General features: G+C 54.1%; 1 protein-coding gene across 1 annotated transcript in view; it reads right to left on the bottom strand.

Moving 5' to 3' along the window:
- Positions 1-2,689: 2,689 nt before the first annotated feature.
- Positions 2,690-20,928, bottom strand: part of LOC309400644 (fibroblast growth factor 11-like) — a gene marked incomplete at its 5' end in the record, with an annotated part of 18,857 nt that continues 618 nt past the window's right edge. Inside the window, 5 exons of the mRNA XM_081969207.1 lie at positions 2,690-3,435; positions 4,593-4,791; positions 8,901-9,004; positions 10,202-10,312; positions 20,774-20,922. Of these exons, the coding sequence (XP_081825333.1) occupies positions 3,329-3,435; positions 4,593-4,791; positions 8,901-9,004; positions 10,202-10,312; positions 20,774-20,922 (670 nt within the window). The 3' untranslated portion in view covers positions 2,690-3,328. The remainder of the gene's footprint in view (positions 3,436-4,592; positions 4,792-8,900; positions 9,005-10,201; positions 10,313-20,773; positions 20,923-20,928) is intronic.

The raw sequence follows: 20,928 nt of genomic DNA, 5'->3' as shown, positions 1-20,928 counted from the left end.
CCCCGTCTACTATTTGCAAGGTGTTTTACAACACAACAATTCCTAATATTAGGGGTAGGAAATCATCACTTTTAATCCATCCAAATCATCCCTTATCAGCCCCGTGAGTGGATCTGTGCCTCCACTTTGGAGAAAACCGTCCCTCCAATGGATTCCCCCCCCCAATTCTCCCACCCCATGAAGAGCAGAATAGGATAACCCAGTTGGAAAAAGGGCCCTTGGAGGTCTTCTAGTCCAACCCCCACAAACTCCATATAGGCTTTTTTTACCTCGCCTGAAGACACCCACGCACCCCCAAAAAATCTGGTGGCACAGCTCTTTGAAATGCACCAATTGGGGTTCAAAGGTGAAATCGGGGTGTCTGCCCCTCTCCCAGCCAAGAGGAGGGGGGACCCAGGCCCTGTTTTTTTAGGTGGGTGGGCCTACTTTGAAATTTGTTTTTGGCTCAGAAGATTTCTGACTTGTGAAAGAGGTTTTAAGGCGAGGGCAGCCTTTGGGGTCCTCTCTTGGTTGGACCACAAGGCCCATCTTCCCCAACCAGGCCAAAGAAGGGTTAGGATGCATTGGATGTCTTGCATATTTTTTTTATCCTGAATTTCTTGCAGGACCTCAAGAATTGTGGGTAAAATGTCCCCCTTTCGCTTTCCACCACAGCCCGGTGAGGTAGCTTTGGTCGGGAGGGTGCAACTGACCACTTCGGACTTGGTCCTCCCCCCCCCAGACTCTGCATCCACTACACCCCACTGTTTCTGGTGGGGCTGCTGAGGTCAATCGTCCACGCAACACCAGTCTGGCCTTACGAGGGTCCCTCTGTGGGGTCCTTGCTGCTTGCGGAGCTCGGTCGTTGGCATCCGACGTCTCGTGACCCAGCTAAGGAACGTCATCAGTGTCCTGATTATTGGTGAAGGTCATCTAGCAGGGATGATGTCGCCTAGTTGGGTCATGAAACGTCTGTCACCAAGCCCCCAAGGACCCCACACTCCTCCTCCTCCTCCTCTTCTCTGCAAACCCTTCTATCACTGATGTTGTTACCTAGTTTGGTTGTGAAACGTCTGTCACCAAGCCACCAAGCTCAGATACCACCAAGGACTCCCTGCTTCTCTCCACAAACCCTCCTCCCTTCTAGCACTGATGTTGTTCCCTAGTTGGGTCATGAAATGTCTGCAAGAAAACCACCCCATAGTATTTTCCTCCTCCTCCTCCCCCCCACTGCAAATTACCCTCCCTTCTAGCACTGATGATGTTCCCTAGTTGGGTCACAAAAGGGCAGCAAAACTCAACACCTGCCTCTCTTAACAACAGAAACCTGGAGCTCCCTGGTGGCTGTTAAGTCGAGGACCCCCTGAACTTTTTGACCCTTTTTGAAACGGAGACCAGGACCTGTCTGGTTGCCCTGGAAGGTCGAAAGGTCGAGACAAAATGAGTGGGTGGGCAACAGAGCCCTTCAGCTTATGGGGGAGAAAGAGTGAATTCCGCTCCTTTACAGGGCTGGGTGTAGGAGGCAGAGCCCTTCGCAGCTTGGTAGAAGGGCCGAGGAGGATGGGTTGTGTAGTGGGGAGCTGGGAGGCAGGTTTGCTTCGGAGATCTGGGAGGGGGGGGGGTCGTGTCCGATCACATGAGATCACACAAGGCAAGAGGTTAGAAAGCCCCCAGACAGTGCCGCGCTCCCCACCTTAGCGGCCCACTCCCCACGCTGATCCACAGTCTCGAGGGAGCCCACCCCACAAGCAGTTATCCACCCCCTCCCCAATCTCCCACCCACCCCCTCCCACACTTATTGCCTGCAAAAGAAAGGAAGAAGTGACTTCAGGCTCCTGAGAGATGGGCAGAGGGGATAGATCGGAGGGGAGGGAGAGCGGCGGGGAGGCAGGTCAAGACCCTTAAAGAGAGACACCCCCTCCCCTCTCCCCCCACCTTCACCCCGCGAGACGCCAAAGCCAGCGATTCCCCGCCGCAGCCCAGCCGCCGGGACGAGAGTGCTGCCACTCAGTGGCCAAAATAAGGTACTGCACTTTCTCCCAGTCTCGCATCAAGGACCGGGAGGCTGCCGCGGAGAGGCGTTGCTGTCCCCCCCCCGGGGGGGGGTCGCCCTGTTTGGGGAGGGGGAGGCGGCCTCAATCTCCCCAGCAGGTGAAAAAGGAGCCTCCCTCCCCCACAGTTTGGCCTTTTCTGGCTGTCAGAGGGTCCAATCATCCATTCCTTCCCTCATTTGGACTCCCACCCACCCAAAAAAAGTCACCCTTTTGGATTCCGAGGTCCTTTGATTGGCACGTTGTCAAATTTGCAGAGAGCAGGATTTCTTCGGCGGAAGGAGGAAAAAAACGCCCCCCCCCAAGAACAGCAGGCGGAGAACGGAGAGGAGGGTGGGGGGCAGAAGGCGACCTCCCGTCCCGGTGATGGAGGGTCCCCGGCGAGAACAGGACCCCCAACTCCCTGAGCTGATGGAAAAAAAACCCGACCACCGCCACCATAACCCCCTCCCTTCTTTTTTGCCGCTGTCAAGTCCGCTCATCTCTCCCCCCCCTCCCCAGGTCAGCTGCAAAACTGTAGATAAATTTGGCCATGGCTGGAGAGAAGAGGACGAGGCCACCAATTGGGGGTTGGGGGGGGGGCTTTTAAAAAAGAAGCAAGGAAAAAAAACCAATCAAGAAACAGAAGGATCCTCCAGTCGTAGGCAGAAAGTGTCGCTTTTCCCTGGTGTTTTAAAAAAAAGATATAGGTATATATATGTTTTTTTCTCCTTTTCTCGGCTTCTGGAGACGTTTTTTTTCGGAAGTTGCATTCGCAGCCCCCGAGGGAGGGAAGCACCATAAACCTCCCCCCCCCCCAGCAGGTCTTGTTTTGCTTGGAAGACTAGGATGGTCTCAGGTTGCGCGGCAGGAGGGAGGAGGCTCCTGTCAGGCGCCGGGAATTCCAGCAGCTGGAGAAAGAGCAACGTGGGTCTGTCTTTTTGGAGTTGGGGACAAGGGGGGGTTTAACCCCTTGTAGGCAGGGCCAGAGAGCCGGGGCCCCGTCTTGGCCCCATCGCTTGGGACGAAGATCCTGGCGTGTTTGTCCTTCTGTGCCCGTGGGCAGACGATGCCTCTCTTCGCCCCAGAAAGAGGGAAACACCCCCCCCCCCAGTCAGCAGATCTCCTGAGTGGATCCTTTGGAAGTCAGGAATGCCAGGGGGGCTGATCAGGTGGGGTGGGGCGGGGCACCCTGAGAACCGAGTGGAAGACGGTGCCTGAAGGTGTGTTTCAGAGGCGGTGGTGGTCGAGGGGGGCTGCAGAGGGGGGAGAATGGGGGGTGGGGGAGGAGAGGCAGCCCCCCCACCCGATCCTCAGGACTACGTGGCGGAGGTTTCCTTCCGGGAGGGCCCGTCGCCCTCCTCGCCTTTCTTGGCCAGCGCCTGCTCGAAGAGGTTGTGCAGGGAAGGCTCGCGATACAGAGCCACTGTGGAGAGAGGAGAGAAAGAAGGGAAGGAATAAAGGAAGTGATGGGAAGGGAAGAAGGAAGGAAGGAAGGATGGATGGATGGATGGAAGGAAGGAAGAAATAATGAAAGAAGAAAGAAAGAAAGAAAGAAAGAAAGAAAGAAAGAAAGAAAGAAAGAAAGAAAGAAAGAAAGAAAGAAAGAAAGAAGGTTGGATGTAAAGAGGCAGGAAGGAAGGAGATGAGGAAGGAAGGGAAAAGAGGAAAGGAAAGAAAGAGGATGGAAGGAAGAGGGAGGGTGGGAGGGTAAAAGGGGGGATGGGAGGAAGGAAAGGGTGGAAGGATGGAAGAAAAGGAAAGAAAGAAGGATGGATGAAAAGAGGCCGGGAGGAAGGTGATAAGGAAGGAGAAAGAAGGAAAGGAAAGAAAGAGGAAGGAAGGAAGGAAGAGGTAGGGAGGGAGGGTGGGTAGAAGGAAGGAAGGAAGGAAAGGGTGGAAGGAAGGACAGAAAGAAAGAAAAAAGAAAGAAAGATAGGCAGACAGATAGAAGGAAGGAAGGAAGAGGCCGGGGGGTGGGTAGAAGGGGGTATGGATGGATGGAAAGAAGGAAGGGAAATAAAAGAAAGAAAGAAAGAAAGAAAGAAGGAAAGAAGGAAGAAAGCAAGGATTGATGTAAAGAGGCAGGGAGGAAGGAGATAAGGAAGGAGAAAGGAAGCAAGGAAGCAAGGATGGATGTAAATAGGCATGGAGGAAGGGAATAAGGAAGGAAGGAGAAAGAAAGAAAGAAAGAAAGAGGAAGGAAGGAAAGAAAGAAAGAAAGAAAGAAAGAAAGAAAGAAAGAGGCAGGGTGGGAGGGGATAAGGAAGGAAGGAGAAAGAAAGAAGAAAGAAAGAAAGAAAGAAAGAAAGAAAGAAAGAAAGAGGCAGGGCGGGAGGGGATAAGGAAGGAAGGAGAAAGAAAGAAGAAAGAAAGAAAGAAAGAAAGAAGGGAGGCAGGAAAGGAGAGCAGGAGGGAAGGACGTTAAAGAGAAACTCCAGGCCACACCTAGCAGCTGTTCAAGGCAAGCTGACTGGCTTTCATTTCTTCAAACTTCTCCGGAGCCCCCCTAACGCCCCCCCCCCACTGGAGGTCTTGGGAGGCCTGGCCCAGCTGCCCAAGGCCCCTCGCCTGCCTACCTACCTTCCAGCAGTTTGGGCAGGAAGTGAGCTGAGGCCTTGGTCTTCTTGACTCGGTTTCCCTTCATCACCTGCCCTTCGCGGTTGATGCCCAGGTACCAGGAGCGCCCTGATTCCCGCTGCCGGTAGAGGGTGGAGGAGTAGGTGACATAGTAGTTCTCAAAGACGCATTCCTTGAAACGGCACTCGGCGGTGAAGTGAGCCTGGGGGCAGAGGGGGGCAGGAAGGTTATGCCCTGCAGGAAGAGAAAGACCCCCCCTCGGCCCCCTCCCCTTAATCAAGTGCCCGCCTGCCCCAATGCCCACCAATCGGGAGATGGGATCGGACGGGGAATTAGTTTTGACTTATTAAGTTGGAGACGGAGAACAACGACGGGTGAACTTCAACTCCCAGAATTCCCCAGGCTCAGGAATTCTGGGAGTTGAAGTCTACCCGTCGTAAAAGGGGGCACCGTTCCCCACCTTTATGATAAGAAAACAGAGGAGGAGAATAAAAGGCCGCCTGCCTTCGAAATGACTTTGAACCTGGTTCTGTGTGTGTGAATGAGTGCGGGAAATGAGCGACCGAAGGCAGAATACGGGGTTTAAACCCTTCTTTTTTTCTGGGGGTCCCTCTGAACCCCCTCTGGCTGGCTTGCCAATTTTTTTTTAAAACAGTCTTATCGATTTACAGATAGTCATTGACTCATTTAGCGACCGTTCAAAGTTACAATGGCATGGAAAAAAGCAACGCCCGGTTGTGTTTCACACTTACGACCATTGAAGCATTCCCCAGCATTCCTACAATGGAAATTCAGACCCTCGTCAACCGGCTCGCAGCTACGACGGTCGCAGGGTCCTTGAGGGTCGCATGCTCCCCTTTTGCGACCAGCCAACTCCAGAGTCACTTAACAACCATGTGAGTGACTTAACCGCTGCCGTGATTCTCTTAACAACGGCAGCAAGAAAGGTGGTAAAACAGGACACAATTCAACCACAAGTGTCTCGTTTAGCGACGTAAATTCGGGGCTCCGTTTTGGATGTAATTTCGAGGACCGCCAGTATTAAACTGATATGCAGCTGGTCCCACAAACAAGTCGCCCTCATTTTTGGTTCGAGGCCGACCTCAAAAAATAACCTGCAAAATAACCCATCCTTTAAATTTTTATTTTTGAAATTTAATCTTCAACGTCTCTTCAGGCGAAGGGATTGGGAGGTGGAATTTCTTTTTTATTGTTTTTTTTTTTACAAAGGGATTAAAGGCAAAAACCATGTTCCTATGCGGCTAATCCCTCTGCAAATTCCTCCATTTCGCTCGTCTTAAAACAAGATTTTCCGTCGTGGTCTCCGGCTCGCCCGGATTTAGGTCAAGCGGGTGGGGGGGCATCGTAGCAGGCAAAGGCCACCAGGTGGCGATGCTCACCTCTGCCTAACCCGGTGTCCCTCCCAAGAATTCACCCCGATAATCCAGCTGGATTTATTTTATATTTTATTATTTTGTTTTTTTGGCCTTCCCAGAATGGAGGGATGGAAAGGAGCCAAAGAGCCATAACATTAATCAGAGCAAAATGTCCCAGCACAAAAACATCCTCTTTTTTCCCTCCCCCCACTTCTCTGCTGCTTTGGGGGGGGGGGGTTGAATGCAGGAACGTTCCCCCCCACCCCCGGACAAATTTTTCCCAAGCTCTCATTAAACGATCCTGGATACCTGTGTTGGAAGAACAGAATGAAAAACACAGAGGGCTGTAAGAAGGAGAAGAAAAAGGAGGAGTCCTCGATTTACGGCGGAAAATTGAGTCGAGAATTTCCACTTGACTCCTGCCTGGAGCAATGGGTTGGACTAGAAGACCTCTGGGGTACCTTCCAGCCCTATGATTCTACATGCAGGTAGTCCTCAGTTTATGACCACAATGGAGTCCCCAAAACTTCCAGTGCTAAGCGAGACAATGGCTAAGTGAGCCTTTGCCCTATTTTACGACCTTTCTGGCCACCGTTGGGAAGCGAATCGCTGCGATTCTTCGGGGAGTAACACCGCCGTTAAGTGAACCTGGCTTCCCGCTTGCCAGAAAAATCGGCAAAGGGGAATCGTGCAACCCCTGGGAGACACTGCGACCGTCATAAATGTGAACATCTGAATTTTAATCAAGGACTAGGCTGAAAATGGCCGTAAGTGTGAAACGTGGTTGTAAGTGCTATTGTCACTAAATAAATGGTCGTTGGTCCGGGACTTCCTGTAGAGGCCTGTAAAATTCACCCACCATCTGGTAAAACGGTGTGGGAGGGGGCTGTTAGGAAGTGCTTGGCTCCCCTCCTCCCACACCCAATTTGTGGTGGTGGGTTTCCTTCATTTGGGCCTGTTGGGTGTTGCTTGGAAACGGACAGATTAAGGGGGCTTCTCCCTCGCCACACAGAAGGTCTGGGAAAGCCTTGGAGTCTCATTATTGCGGGTGGGGGGCTGCTGGAAATGAAGGGTCTTCGGAGCTAGGAAGGGGTACCACAAAAAGGAATAAAGCTGTGTGTGTGTGACCCACTTCCCGTGCCCAAATCTTCTTTCAAATCAAATTCCAGAGCAGCGTTGATCAACCTGGTCAAGCTGTGTTGGCTGGGGAATTCTGGGAGTTGAAGTCCACCCATCTTCGAGTGGCCCAAATTGACCAACATTGCTCTACAGTGTCCTGGTATGTGTGCGTGACCTTGATAGACCAAAGCAAGAGTCACAGACTAGGAAAAAAACCGTTAGATAAACGGTGGCTGAGCCCAGACAAAGAATAAGGAAGGGAGAAGAACAGCTTAAAAGAAACTCTCCCAAGTTTCGTAGGATGTGTAGGTGAGGGGGGGAGGGGGGGGGAGGTAATTTCCAACTTTCTTTTACTGGAATCTTACGATAAAGTAGAATTAATTCAACCGGGCCTGCTTTAGATCTGGAGAATAAAGAGGGGGGGGGAGGAAGCCCACCTATCACCGGAAACTTGGCTAAGGGAGGGAGAGAGGGCGGCAGGGACAGGTTGAGGGGTGGTGGGAGCAGAAGGGACGGGAGGGGGGGAAGGCAGGATACCAGACAAGTGTGTTCTGTTCGCGATCATTTTTCACAAGAGAACTGAGTGGGTTTGGCACCCTGGAGAGGGGAATCCCCACCCCTGAGGGGGGGCTTCCTTACAAAGGGGCACTTACTAATCACCCCCACCTCAAAATACAAAAGCCATAGGTTCACAAAGCCTAAAAGTTTGGGGACCCCTGTTCTACGACAGCTGTGGGTGACACCTGGTCTTCCCCAGCTGTGCCCGTGGGAAGGGTGGAAATTGGGGGCCAGCAGATGTGTAAGAGGGAGGGGAACTGGGGGGGGCTAGGAGGGGAAAGACCATCAACTGTTATACCATGTTTTCCTGAAAATAAGACAGGGTCTTATTTTCTTTTGACCCCTGAAATAAGCGCTTGGCCTTATTTTCAGGGAAGTATTATTATTATTATTTTATTTTATTTTATTTTATTTTATTTTATTTTATTTTATTTTATTATTTTATTTTATTTTATTTTATTATTTTATTTTATTTTATTATTTTATTTTATTTTATTTTATTTTATTTTATTATTTTATTTATTTTATTTTATTTTATTTTATTTTATTTTATTTTATTTTATTTTATTTTATTTTATTATTTTATTTATTTTATTTTATTTTATTTTATTTTATTTTATTATTTTATTTTATTTTATTTATTTATTTCATTTTATTTTATTTTATTTTATTTTATTATTTTATTTATTTTATTTTATTTTATTTTATTGGGAGGTCTTATTATTTTTGAGGTGCAGGAGGCGGCGAGCGTGGTCACCTCGTGGCTGCTGCATATTTTTGGGGAGGGCTTATTTTGCGGGGGAGGGCTTATTTGAGCGCATGCGCTCCAAAGCCCGATTGGGCTTATTATCCGGGGAGGTCTTATTTTCGGGAAAACAGGGTAGGTCTCCAAACTTGAGGACTTTAAGACCTGCGGACTTCAATTCCCAGAATTCTCTTTTGCTTCCACTTTGCTGAAGACAAGATATATTACATCGGGTCCCACATTCCCATCATCTATCAAAACAAAACAACAACAAAAAGTGATAAAGGTAACCTAACCCCATTTTTTCTTATCCTATCCACCCTGAATTCTTGCCGGAGTCGACGTCCACGGGTCTTAAAAGGGGCCGTGTTCAGTTGTAGGGGAGGAGAAAACAGGAGGGAAGGAGGGAAGGAAGAAAGGTGGGCAAACGAGAAAGAGGCCTGTTTTGAGGATAATGAAACCCATGTGGCACATCCCCCCACCCAAGGGACCACGCAGGGTCGGCGTACTCACGGAGCTGTAGAGGTAGCCCTCGGCGTTCATGGCAACATACTGTCCCGATGTGGTACTCTGTATGGCCACTACTCGGAGCCCTACGGGAATCAGGTTGAAGAAGGCTGTGGGGCAGGGAGAGAAAGAGAGGAGGGGGGCTTCAGAAAGGATGCAGACAATAAAGTACCCCAGTGGCGAAATTCGAACCCATAACCGGGTGCGAGATAATTTAATTTGATCCAGACGACCATTCCCCCATCTCATCAAGTGGCTCAGGGCTGGCTGGGGGGCGCTGGGGGAAAACAAAATTTCCAAGGTAAGAATTGAAATACAGGCGGTCCTCGACTTATGAGCCCAATCTTTCTGTCGCTAAGTGGGACGTAGGGTTTGTTTTGCCTCCATTTTTTCCAGACGCGGTTGCCAAGGGAACCACTGCATGTCGTTCAGGGAGTCTCCTGGTCGTTAAGCGAACCAGGACTTCCCCGTGGGCTGGGCTCGGTGGAAAGTCGTTAAAAAGGAAATCACCGTCGTCAATGCGAGTCGGGTGCCGAGCGTCCGAATTTTGAACCTGTGATCTGGATGATGCTGCCAACGGTCATAAGGGTGAGAAACCATCCTTGGTCCCTTTTTCCCCCAGTGCCGTTTAGTGACTTCCAACAGTCACTAAACAAACGGTTGTAAGTTGAGGATTGCCTCTGATTCCAGCTGTGGTGAAATAAGGTCCAGAGGTCAGCCAGGAATTGTTTTAGGGGGCATCCTGATTTTGCAAAGCAGAGTTGGGGCTGCCATCTTGACTTTTTTGACCTCCCTGGAGAAAGGAAGGGGGGGCAGATGAGGAGACCCATCTCGGGAGACGAGGGGGGGGCGCAGGGGGAAGAACGTGGCATCTCCCAGGTGCGCTGTGTGGCCCAAATTCCCGAGGGAGAAGAAGCGCTTGTGGGTCGCCAGGCAGCTGCGAAAATGGGGACAGACACCGGCCTGCCAGACAGGACCTCCAGAGGCCATCCATCACGGCGCGTCCTCTTTCCTCCAGAACTGGGGGGAGGGGCAGAAAGAGAACCCTCAAACCTGCAGCGGAGGAAGTTTGGGGGGCTTTGGAGTAGGGCTTTCCTTCCGCTGGACAAGCAGATTGAAAAAGCTAAATGGGACCTTAGAGGTCATCTAGTCCAACCCCGCAACCCGCTGCCCTTTCTTCATTGAGCGGGGGGGAGGCAGAGTTCTGGGGCAGCCTGGAGGGGCTCAGAGGAAAGGAGCGGGGGGGGGAGAAAGCAGGGACCCCCCCAGAGAAAGAGAGAGACCTCGGGGTGGGGGTGGGGCCTTACTGAAGCCGCTGCCGTCTTCCCGCGTCCCCTCGATGCTGCCATCCGGGTGGACCTGCAGGTAGTAGCCGTGCCGGCAGAAGAGTTTGGTGATGATGCCCTTCAGCTGTGGGTCTGCAGGGGGGGGGAGATGGGGGGGAGCAAGAGAAGAGAAAGGGGGGGTGGGAGGTTACTTGGGGGGTGAACCAAAGGCCGGAGCTCCTGCCAGGCAGCCGGGACGTTTCCCCCGACGCAGCTCCCTCCGAGGCTCAAGTTGGCACTCAGGGACCCCCTGCCCAGCAGCCCCTCCAGGGCCAGAGCTCTGAGGTGGGCAGTGGGGCAGCAGGTCTCCCTGACGGGCAAGGGGGGGAGGGAGGAAGGAAGGAAGAGGAGAGTGAGAAGGAAAGAAGATTAAAAAGAGGAGGGAAGGAAAAAAGGAGGGAGGGAGGGAAGGAAAGAGTGAGGGAGGAAAACCGAGGGAGGGAGGGAGGGAGGGTGGAAGAAAAGTGATGAGAGAAGGAAGGAAGATTAAAAAGAGGAGGGAAGGAAGGAAGGAGGGAAGAAAGGAAAAAGGGAGGAAGAAAAGTGATGAGAGTGAGAAGGAAGGAAGATTAAAAAGAGGAGGGAAGGGAGGGAGGGAGGGAAGGAAGGAAGGAAGGAAAGAGGGAGGGAGGAAAAGAGAAGGAGAGAGAGAAGGTGGAAGAGGTTATGAGAGTGAGAAGGAAGATTAAAAAGAGGAGGGAAGGAAGGGAGGAAAAGGGGAGGGAGGAAGAAAAATGATGAGAGTGAGAAGGAAGAAAGATTAAAAAGGAGGGAAGGAAGGAGGGAGGGAGGAAAAGAGGGAGGGTGGAAGAAAAGTGACGAGAGAAGGAAGGAAGATTAAAAAGGGGAAGGAAGGAAGGAAAAAGAGGGAGGGAGGGAGGAATAAAGAGGGAGGAAGAGAAGTGATGAGAGTGAGAAGGAAGGAAAATTAAAAAGGAAGGAAGGAAGGGAAAGAAAGGAGAGAGGGCAGAGGGTGGCAGGAAGGCCTGGATGCCCCTATTCCCTCCCAACCCCAGCAGGGATTTGATTTTGCCCTCCCACCCCTTGCTTCCCTTCTGTGCTACAGCCCTTCGGACCTCCCCCGGCTCCCTCCTTCTTTCCTGCGCTCCCCCCTTTGGCTCCTGCAGCCTCCACCCCCCCACCTGGATGATGGATGGGCTGCCTCTCTCCTGAAGCAGCTGAGGTAGCAAGAAGTGCCAGCGGGCATGGGGGGGGGGGATAATACCTATCCCGGCCAGGGACGAGGGAGGCATCTCCGCTTGCAGGTCCTGGAGCTTTGAGGCTGGGTCAGCCCAAGGGAAGCCCCTGCCCCCCCCGCCCCAGCCTTTGGGCCCTGCTCCACAGATGCCCACGAAGGGCTAGGGGGGAGAAAGGGGCACCGTGGGGCACAGAGGCCCTGGCAGTGCCCTTCACCCTTTTAAGAGGGATTGGGGCTGTCGATTTCCTCCTGGTTGACGGATTTCCTTACTGGCACTCTTTGGCTGGCAAAACACATCACACACATACAGGCTCACAAAGAACCCACAAGCACACCCAGGACAGGAAGGGAGGGAGGGAGGGAAAGAAGGAAAGAAGAGGAAGGGAGGAAGATGAAAGGAAGGAAGAGAGGGAAAAGGAAAGAAGAGGAAGGAAAGGAGGGAGGAAGTATAGAAGAGGGTTGTTTTATTACATCGGTCGCGGGGAGGGGGGGATGCGAGGACAAGAGAAGATCACAAGGTCGGTTGGGAGACCGTGGCTGTTGGCTACGCCCGGTCGTTTGTACCAACCCCCACAGCCTAGGTGGTCAGGAACTACAGAGCCAGGGCCTGCGGCTGATGCTTTGCAATGCAAGGTCCATAACCAACAAGGCCCCCCTCATTAGCGAGTTGATCTCGGAGGGGGAGCTGGACCTTGCAGGGATAACGGAGACCTGGTTGGGCCACGAGGGTGGTTTACCCCTCGTGGAAATGTGCCCACCGGGTTTCCGTGCATTCCATCAGCCTCGGGCCCTGGGTAAGGGTGGTGGGGTGGCGGTAGTTATACGGGATGGTCTGGAACCGAGAGAGTTCACTGTTCCTCAGATACCCGGTTGTGAATCCCTAGGTGTGAAATGGGGCCCAGGGAGGCAGTTGGGCCTGCTGATTGTATACTTGGCTCCTCGCTATACATCAGCGGCCCTGGCCGAGCTCCTCGAGCTGATCTCAGAGACGGCGGTTGAGATCCCCAGGCTTTTGGTCATGGGGGACTTCAACCTGCCGTCGACGGGAGCAGCATCTGAGGTGGCTCGGGAGTTCATGGCTTCCATGACAGCCATGGGCCTGACCCAATTAATTCAGGGCCCCACACACGAGGGCGGTCACACACTGGACCTTATTTTTGTATCTGAACAGTGGACGAGTGATCTGGGAATAGGGGACTTAGTCATTACTCCCCTGTCATGGTCAGATCACTCATGTCTCCGGCTCGACTTCCCTTCCGCTACCCCCCACCGCGAGGAGGCGGAGCCAGCCTGTCCAAGCTGGTACCGCCCCAAGCACCTGATGGAACCGGATAGGTTCCAGACGGAACTTGGGCCACTACCTGTAGCCCTGACCCGCGCTCTGTCGGAGGACCTAGTGGCCGCCTGGAATACGGCGGCGGCTGGGGCCTTGGACCGGGTTGCGCCTTTGCGACCTCTCCTGCGGCAGCGATCCACCCGAGCTCCTTGGTATACCGAGGAGCTAAGGGTGATGAAGCGCCATAGGAGACGTCTAGAGAGCAGGTGGAGATCCTCACGCTCCGAGTCTGATCGAACACAGGTAAGAGCCTATTTACGGACCTACCTTGTGGCATTGAGAGCGGCCAAACGTAGACATTGTGCCGCTCTTATTGCGTCCGCGGATAACCGCCCTGCTGCCCTGTTTAGGGTGACCCGCTCTCTCCTGTCACAGGGGACGCGGGGGGCACCCTTGCAGGGTAGAGCAGAGGAGTTTGGGGAATATCTGCAGGACAAAGTCGCTCAGATCCGGAGCGGATGGGCCCCCTCCAGTGGGCCGGACGAGCCGTCAACAGTGAGTCTTGTGAGACCATTCTGGGAGGAGTTTGACTCTGTTGCCCCCGAGGATTTGGACAGGTTGCGTGGACGGCTGCGACCCACCACATGTTCAATGGACCCGTGTCCCTCCTGGCTGGTACTGGCATCCTGGGAGGTGACACGAGGCTGGCTTCTGGGCCTGGTGAATGCCTCATTGGGTGAGGGCTTCCTACCAACTGCCTTGAAAGAGGCGGTGGTGAGGCCCTTGCTCAAGAGGCCTTCACTGGACCCAATGGAGCTGGCTAATTATCGTCCAGTCTCCAACCTTCCCTTTTTAGCGAAGGTTGTTGAGAATGTGGTGGCACAGCAATTTCCACGACACCTTGACGAATCCGAATATCTAGACCCACGCCAGTCCGGCTTCCGACCCGGGCACAGCACAGAGACAGCCTTGGTCGCGCTGGTTGATGATCTCTGGAGGGCCAGAGATAGAGGTTGTTCCTCTATCCTGGTCCTATTAGACCTCTCAGCGGCTTTTGATACCATCGACCATGGTATCCTATTGCGCCGGCTGGAGGGGATGGGAGTCGGAGGCACCGTTTTACGGTGGTTCGGCTCCTACCTCTCCGACCGGTCGCAATGTGTGTTGACAGGGGGGCAGAGGTCGACCCTGAGGTCACTCACTTGTGGGGTGCCACAGGGGTCGGTCCTCTCGCCCCTCCTGTTCAACACATATGTGAAGCCGCTGGGAGAGATCATCCGTGGTTTTGGGGTTGAATACCATCTGTATGCTGATGATACTCAGCTGTACGTTTCAACCCCAAATCACCCCAGCGAGGCTGTCGAAGTGATGTCCCGGTGTTTGGAAGCCGTCGGGGTCTGGATGGGGGACAACAGACTCAAACTCAACCCTTCCAAGACTGAGTGGCTGTGGCTACCGGCACCTCGGTTCAGTCAGCTGACTCCAACGCTGGCCATAGGGGGCGAACAACTGCCCCCTGTGGAACGGGCGCGCAATTTGGGCGTCCTCCTTGATGCCCGGCTGTCAATGGACGACCATGTGGCAGCCGTGGCTAGGGGGGCGTTCCACCAGGTTCGCCTGGTGCGCCAATTGCGCCCCCTTCTGGACCAGGATGCCCTACGCACGGTCACTCATGCACTGGTGACGTCTCGCCTGGACTACTGTAATGCTCTCTACATGGGGCTTCCCTTGGGACGCGCACGAAGACTGCAGCTAGTCCAGAACGCAGCCGCGCGGGCAGTCATGGGGAGTACTAGGTACTCCCACGTAACACCTCTCCTGCGCGAGCTGCACTGGCTACCTGTGGTCTTTCGGGTGCGTTTCAAGGTTTTGACCACCATCTTTAAAGCGCTCCATGGCACAGGGCCTAGTTACCTGCGGGATCGCATCCTCCCACATACATCCCTGCGGCCAATTCGCTCTCACAGGGAGGGGCTTCTCCTGGTGCCGTCCACTAGGCAATGCCAACGGGCGACACCAAGGAGTAGGGCCTTCTCTGTGATGGGCCCAACCCTCTGGAATGACCTCCCCCCCGACATTAGAACCACCACTGACTTCCGCTCCTTCCGGCAGAAACTGAAGACACACCTGTTCCGACTGGCTGGTCTGGCATAATTCTTAACGTCTACCTCCTGGCATATATATTTCCTACTGGTTTTTTAGGGGACTTAATTTTATAGGACACTGGGGTTTTAAATTTTGTATATTTTAAATTATTTATTTAGCAATTACAGTTCTGTCTATTTTATCCTCCTCTTATTTATGTATTTATTCATTTAATAATTTTTAATTGTTATTATGTATGATGTTTTTGATATGGACTGTACACCGCCCCGAGTCCCTTTTGGGAGAGGGGGCGGTCTAAAAGTGCTAATTAAATTAAATTAAATTAAATTAGAAGTGGAAGGAAGGAAGGAGAGAAGAGGGAGCAAGGAGAAGAGAGAGAAAGAAGAAAGAAGGAGGGAGGGTAGGAAAAAAGGAAGGAGAGGGGGGAGGAAGGAGAGAAGGGGAAGGAAAGAGAGAGGGAAGGAAGGAAGGAGGAGAGAGAGAGAGGAAAGAAGGAGAAAGGGAGGGAAGGAAAAAAGGAAGGAAGGAAAGAGAGAAGGAAGGAAAAAAGGAAGGAAGGAAAGAGAGAAGAGAAAGGAAGAAGAAGAGGGAGGGAGGAAAAAAGGAAGGAAGGAAGATTAACGCACACACCCTGCCTTTTTTCACTGACCCATCTCCCAGAGGGGATCCGGGGTGCCAGTGCGAAATCAGCGGCGCAGATGGAGGAGAAAATATTTTGATTTTTTTTCTTTCCGGCGCCTGGCACAGCCGCCAAGAGGAGAAAAAAAAAACCCCTTTAAGGACATCTCTATCTGGAAAGCTGCTTTTTTTTTTCTTGGCCCTCTCTCCTTTTTTCCCCTCCTTCTCCCAAAATCCTTCTCCGTTCCTCCTTTTGACAGGTCTTGGAAGCCGAGCGAGGAGGACGGTGTGACAAGCGCTGGATTGGATTGGGTTGGATTTCACTCTCACTTTCCTTCGCCTTCTGGCCCTGGCATCACGGAAGGCTCTTAGGCAAATTACCCCAAGAAAAATAGGCCTCTTTCACCAGGGAGAGGTTTTCCAATCAGCTAATGGGGGGTGGAGAAGGAGGGGGGGGGCAGGAGGAAGGGGGAGGGGGTTCGAAAATGGGGGGGGGAATGCATCAATTTAAGGCCTGTTAGACGAAGCGAAAGAACCGGAGACTGGTTGGTCCTTCATGGAATAGGAAAGTGGGGGGTTCGGGTGGATATATAGGATGGGGGGGGGGGGTGTCTTACTGATATAGAAGCGAAAGGGAAAAAAAGATTTGAGTTGGATGGGAGGCCACCAGGAGTTCTATCCTGCCTTTATTATTATTATTTTTTAAAAAAACTCGTCGGGGCATGAAGGCAACACATCTTCCTCCTCCTCCTCTTCCTCACAACGACAACAACAATCCTGTGAGGAGGATTGGGTTTAGAGAGGGACTAGCCCAAAGTCACCCAGCTGGCTTTCATGGGTAAGGCGGGACTAGAACTCCCAGTCGCCTAGCAATTGGCCCATAATCGCCCAGCTGGCTTTCACAGTTAAGGTGGGACCAGAACTCCCAGTCGCCTAGCAATTGGCCCAAAGTCACCCAGCTGGCTTTCATGCTTAAGGTGGGACCAGAACTCCCAGTCGCCTAGCAATTGGCCCAAAGTCACCCAGCTGGCTTTCATGCTTAAGGTGGGACCAGAACTCCCAGTCGCCTAGCAATTGGCCCAAAGTCACCCAGCTGGCTTTCATGCTTAAGGTGGGACCAGAACTCCCAGTCGCCTAGCAATTGGCCCAAAGCCACCCAGCTGGCTTTCATGCTTAAGGTGGGACCAGAACTCCCAGTCGCCTAGCAATTGGCCCAAAGTCACCCAGCTGGCTTTCATGCTTAAGGTGGGACCAGAACTCCCAGTCTCCTAGCAATTGGCCCAAAGTCACCCAGTGGCTTTCATGCCTAAGGCAGGACTAGAACTCTCCTGGTGATTGTCCGAAAGTCACCCAGCCATATCATGGCAAAGGTGGGACTAGAATTCACTGTCTCCTGGTGATTGGCGCAGTCACCTAGTTGGCTTTCATGCCTAAAGCAGGACTAGAACTCCCAGTCGCCTAGCAATTGGGCTAAAGTCCTCTAACTGCTTTTATGCTTAAGGCGGGACTAGAACTCACCATCTCTGGGTAATTGGCCCAAACTCACAAAGATATTTTTCATGTCTAATGCAGGACTAGAACTTCCAATCACCTAGCAATTGGCCCAACATCATCTAACTGCTTTCATATCTAAGGTGGGACTAGAACTCACTTTCTCTTGGTGATTGGGGCAAAGTCACTTTCATGCTTAAGGTGGGACTAGAACTCACTGTCCCCTGGTGAGTGGATCCATATCACCCAGCTGGCTTTCATGCCTAAGGCAGAACTAGAATTCCCAGTCTCCTGGGTGATTGGCCCCAAATCACCCAGCCAGCTTTCATAGCTATGGCAGAACTAGAATTCCCAGTCTCCTGGTTTCTATCTGGTGCCACTGCACCCAATCTTTCCCCTCAAAGCCTGTCCAGAGTGGTATTCCAAATTTCACCCTCCCTCCCCTGCCCATTTCACCCCAGCTGACGCTTCCACGGAGGGAAAACAACCCCCCCACTCCAGGCCACGTTTATTCAAGCCCACCCCCTGCCCCCACCCGCCCAGAGACCTGTCCCAATCCGTATTCCCTCTAAGCCCACCCTGCTTCAGGATGCCTCACTGCGCCATCCTCAAGGACGGTGACATAACTGTCCGTTCGTCAGTGGCACAGGCCCTCCCTTAAAATGGGGTGGGAGGGAAACCAAGCGTGTGATAACCGCAGAGGTGGGGAGGGGGGGGCTTCCTAATTGGAGAGCCCACCAGAAAGGAACCTGCCACTTGACCCAGGAGTGGGTTTTTGCAGGCTTTCCCCTCCCCCCCCTGCCCCGTTTGCGGCGTCCTAGGCCTTCTGGGACTGCCGTTCTCCTCCCTGCCCCCCCCCAAGAAAGCTGGGGCATTCCCTTCTCACTGGGTGTTGCAACATCCTCCTTCCCCCCCTCCACATCTGGAAGGTCAGGTGGAGAGGAAACCACCACCCCCATTTCTCCTGTGTATTCCCTGACACTGTTCTCCATCGATTTTTCCCCCTCTCCCCCCCCTTCCCCTTCCTGGGCTCATTTAAACCTAGATTGCTAACCGGTGCTGGGGGAGGGGGGGGGCTTTTTCTTTTGGCACTGCAGTAAATCCTCAGACACCAAGGCCGGAGAGAGGGAGGGAGGGGCACTTCCCCCTTACCCTCCCCATCCTGACGGGAGAGGATTCTACACCTGCTTTTTGGTACCTCTTGGCTTTTAGTCCCTGGCAGGGAATGACCTTCGTGTGGCTCCCTTCCCCAGATAGAAAAAAGGGGGAAGAAAGCCCCCCCCCCATGGATCCCCCCAAGCCCCAGCCTCCGAACACAGCACCTTCAGTCTGAGCCAACCAAGGCAGGGACAGCTCAAGGTGATTTTTGCCTTCCTGACAGCCTGAGAGAGGCGGGGCAATGCCCCAGGGGTGCAAAAGGGCACCTCCCACCTGCCCCCACCCCAGCCGGTGGCTGGCCTGGGATGTCCCCGAGGCCTCCCTGTGCCCCTCCCTCCCCTCCCGTCTTGCACGCTCCCTGCCTTGCACGTGGCAGCTGCAGTACCTCCTCTGCAAGGTTACCCAGATGCCGAGGGAGGGAGGGAGGGAGGGGGCTGCTGGGGTGGGGGAGGGGAAAGCCGTGGAATATGGGCTTGAAGGAAGCCCCCCCTCCACCTGGGCCTTGATGGATGGACAGAGGAGGGTGGAAGACAGGAGGATGAGTGACAGTAGCAGCCTGCTTAGGTGTTGGTTCTCCTGGGCGCAAAAGGTCTCTCAGAGACCGCAGGGCGCGGGGAGGCAGAGCCAAGCAGGACTCCAATCAGTGGGGCGGGGGTCTCAGGCCTCCCCCTCCTCCCCTTTGAGCAGTGGGGTTAGCAGGCAGGGGGCTGAACCCCTAAGCTGAAAGGCTGAAGGACGACTGGGGATCCCTTGCACTTGAGGTGCACAGAAGGATTCTCCCGAAAAAATCGAGGAGAAGGGGGCTAGGGGAGGCGGGTTTGAGGAGGTAGCCGAAGGGCCCAGCAGGACCAGCCTATGGGGAGGGGGTGTGGGGAGAAGCACAGGAGCAGTCGACATAATCTAGAAGTTGGGGTGGGGGAACTGCCCCGCTGTATCATTTAAACCTCGGAGAAGAGAAATGCGCCCATAGAGAACGAGAGCTGCAATGCAAAATGAAGGGCAGAGAAATCAGTGGGGAGCTGCGGGATGCGGGAAGGAGGGGGCTGGGGGGGCGGGAGGAAGGAGGGGAACGAGGGGGACATCCTTTCTTTTACAACATTGATATCCCCCCCGCCGCCGCCCCATCAAACGCGCCCGTTATCCTTAAATATACTACCAGCGCTTTGGCTGCCTTCCTGCCCCAAAACCACGCAAATTATTTATATGGCTGGGGCTGGAGTGGAACGCACGCGTGTTTGCGGTGGGGAGGGGGTGGGGAGTCGGAGGGGGGTTTAAGCCAGAGCAACGGTGTTGGGGTGGGGGAAGCCGGGGGGAGCGTCACGCCAGAGCTGCGTCCCGGCCTTTCGAGTGAATCTGGCGAAAAAGGGAGGCGCCGTTTATCCTGACAGCTGACTTGGGGGGCAAGGGGATCAGGGGTAGTGGTGGTCGTGCGCCCCCTCCTCCAAGTCCCACCTGAGTCACGCTGGGAGGGACGGCAAGCGCTTGCCCCCCCCCTCGGCCCAGCGGTCCTTCCCCGGGCTTCCCCTCCCCTCCCCAACCCATCCACCGCCAAATTAAACGAGGCCGTTTGGCGAAAGGCGGCGGGCGGCGGGGGAGCCTCGCTTGGCCTCGCGGAGTCTCCGAGGCCCATAAATAAATTTATTCCCGGCAATAAAAACGCCTCGCGAGTTCTTTCCCCCCCCCTTCCCTCCCTCTCTCTCTCTCTCTCTTTCTCTTCCTCCAGAGCGCAAGTCGAAATTTCCTTCAATTGCCGCTCCAGGGAAGCCCCCTCGGAGGTTCCCCTGCGGGGTCGCCCCGGAGCCCCTGCTCGGGTTGACCCCTTTCTCCCCCTTCCCCGCCCTCTCAGCCTCCCCCTTCCCCAAATCGCTCCCCAAGGGGAGCATTTAAAAGGAAGCGCTGCGTAATTAGATGAAATGCGCCTTCGCTTTTTTTTTCCTTTGGGGCTGCCCAGGTGGGGCCGGTTTGTGGGGCGGGAGGGGGCGCTTGTGGGGCGGGAAGGGTTGGGCCGTGTGTGTGTGTGTGTGGAGAGGGGGGAAGCAATCCATGGGGAGGGGGCTAGGGGGCAACGGCAGGGAGAGAAGCAGGTTGGATGAAGGGTGGGGAATATTCCGCGAAGCGCGCCGCAACGGCTCAAGGTGCCCTCGATGGAATGAGTGGGGGGCGGCGTGGGGTGGTCCCCGAGACCGTAGGTTGGGGGGGCAGGAACTAGGACTTCCCCAAAGGGTCCCCCTTAACTTCCCCTACCCCGGGGGAAAGACACCGGGGCTTTCCCGGAGCTTGGCACCTCCAAGAAGCGGCTGGCACCTACCCAGCGCGCAATTGCGCCGCGCCTGGCAGGCGGAGAGGGGGGTCCGGCGTTTGCACCCCCCTCTTTCCCTCCCCTCCCCCGGCACCTTGGGCAGCTCCGGGGAAGGGGGAGAAGAGAAGGTGCGGGGAGGGAGGGAGGGAGGGCGGGGGAGGAGATTTGGCCGGGGTCCAAGCCGGGGCGCTGCCAACTGCAAAGGCGCTCCTGGGAACGGAGGTCCAGGGAAAGCGGCAGGCGGCCAGGTTGGCGGGCAGGGGAAGGGGGGGGGTCCCGAGCAAAAGGCGGGGCTGTGCGGGAGGAGGTTAGGGGTGGGGGTGCGGGGGGGAAAGGGAGTGTTGGATCCAAGGGGCCAAGAGGGTGAGGAGGCACTGCGCCCCCCCCCTTTCCCTCGCTCTCTGCCACCTCTGCGCCTCGGCTGTTCACATGTAGACTGCGTTGGGCTATGGAGGCTCCACTTCAGACTCCGTCTCTTCCTCCTCTCCTCCTTTCTTTCTTCTGTTCCTCCTCTCTCCCTGCTCTCCCTCCTCTTCCTCTTTCTCCTCCTTCCTTTCCTTCTC

The sequence above is a fragment of the Natrix helvetica genome (genome assembly GCF_964273705.1).
Source record: "Natrix helvetica genome assembly, chromosome: W".
In the NCBI taxonomy this organism is placed as follows: Eukaryota; Metazoa; Chordata; class Lepidosauria; order Squamata; family Natricidae; genus Natrix; species Natrix helvetica.
This window is presented reverse-complemented; position numbering and strand designations above follow the sequence as displayed.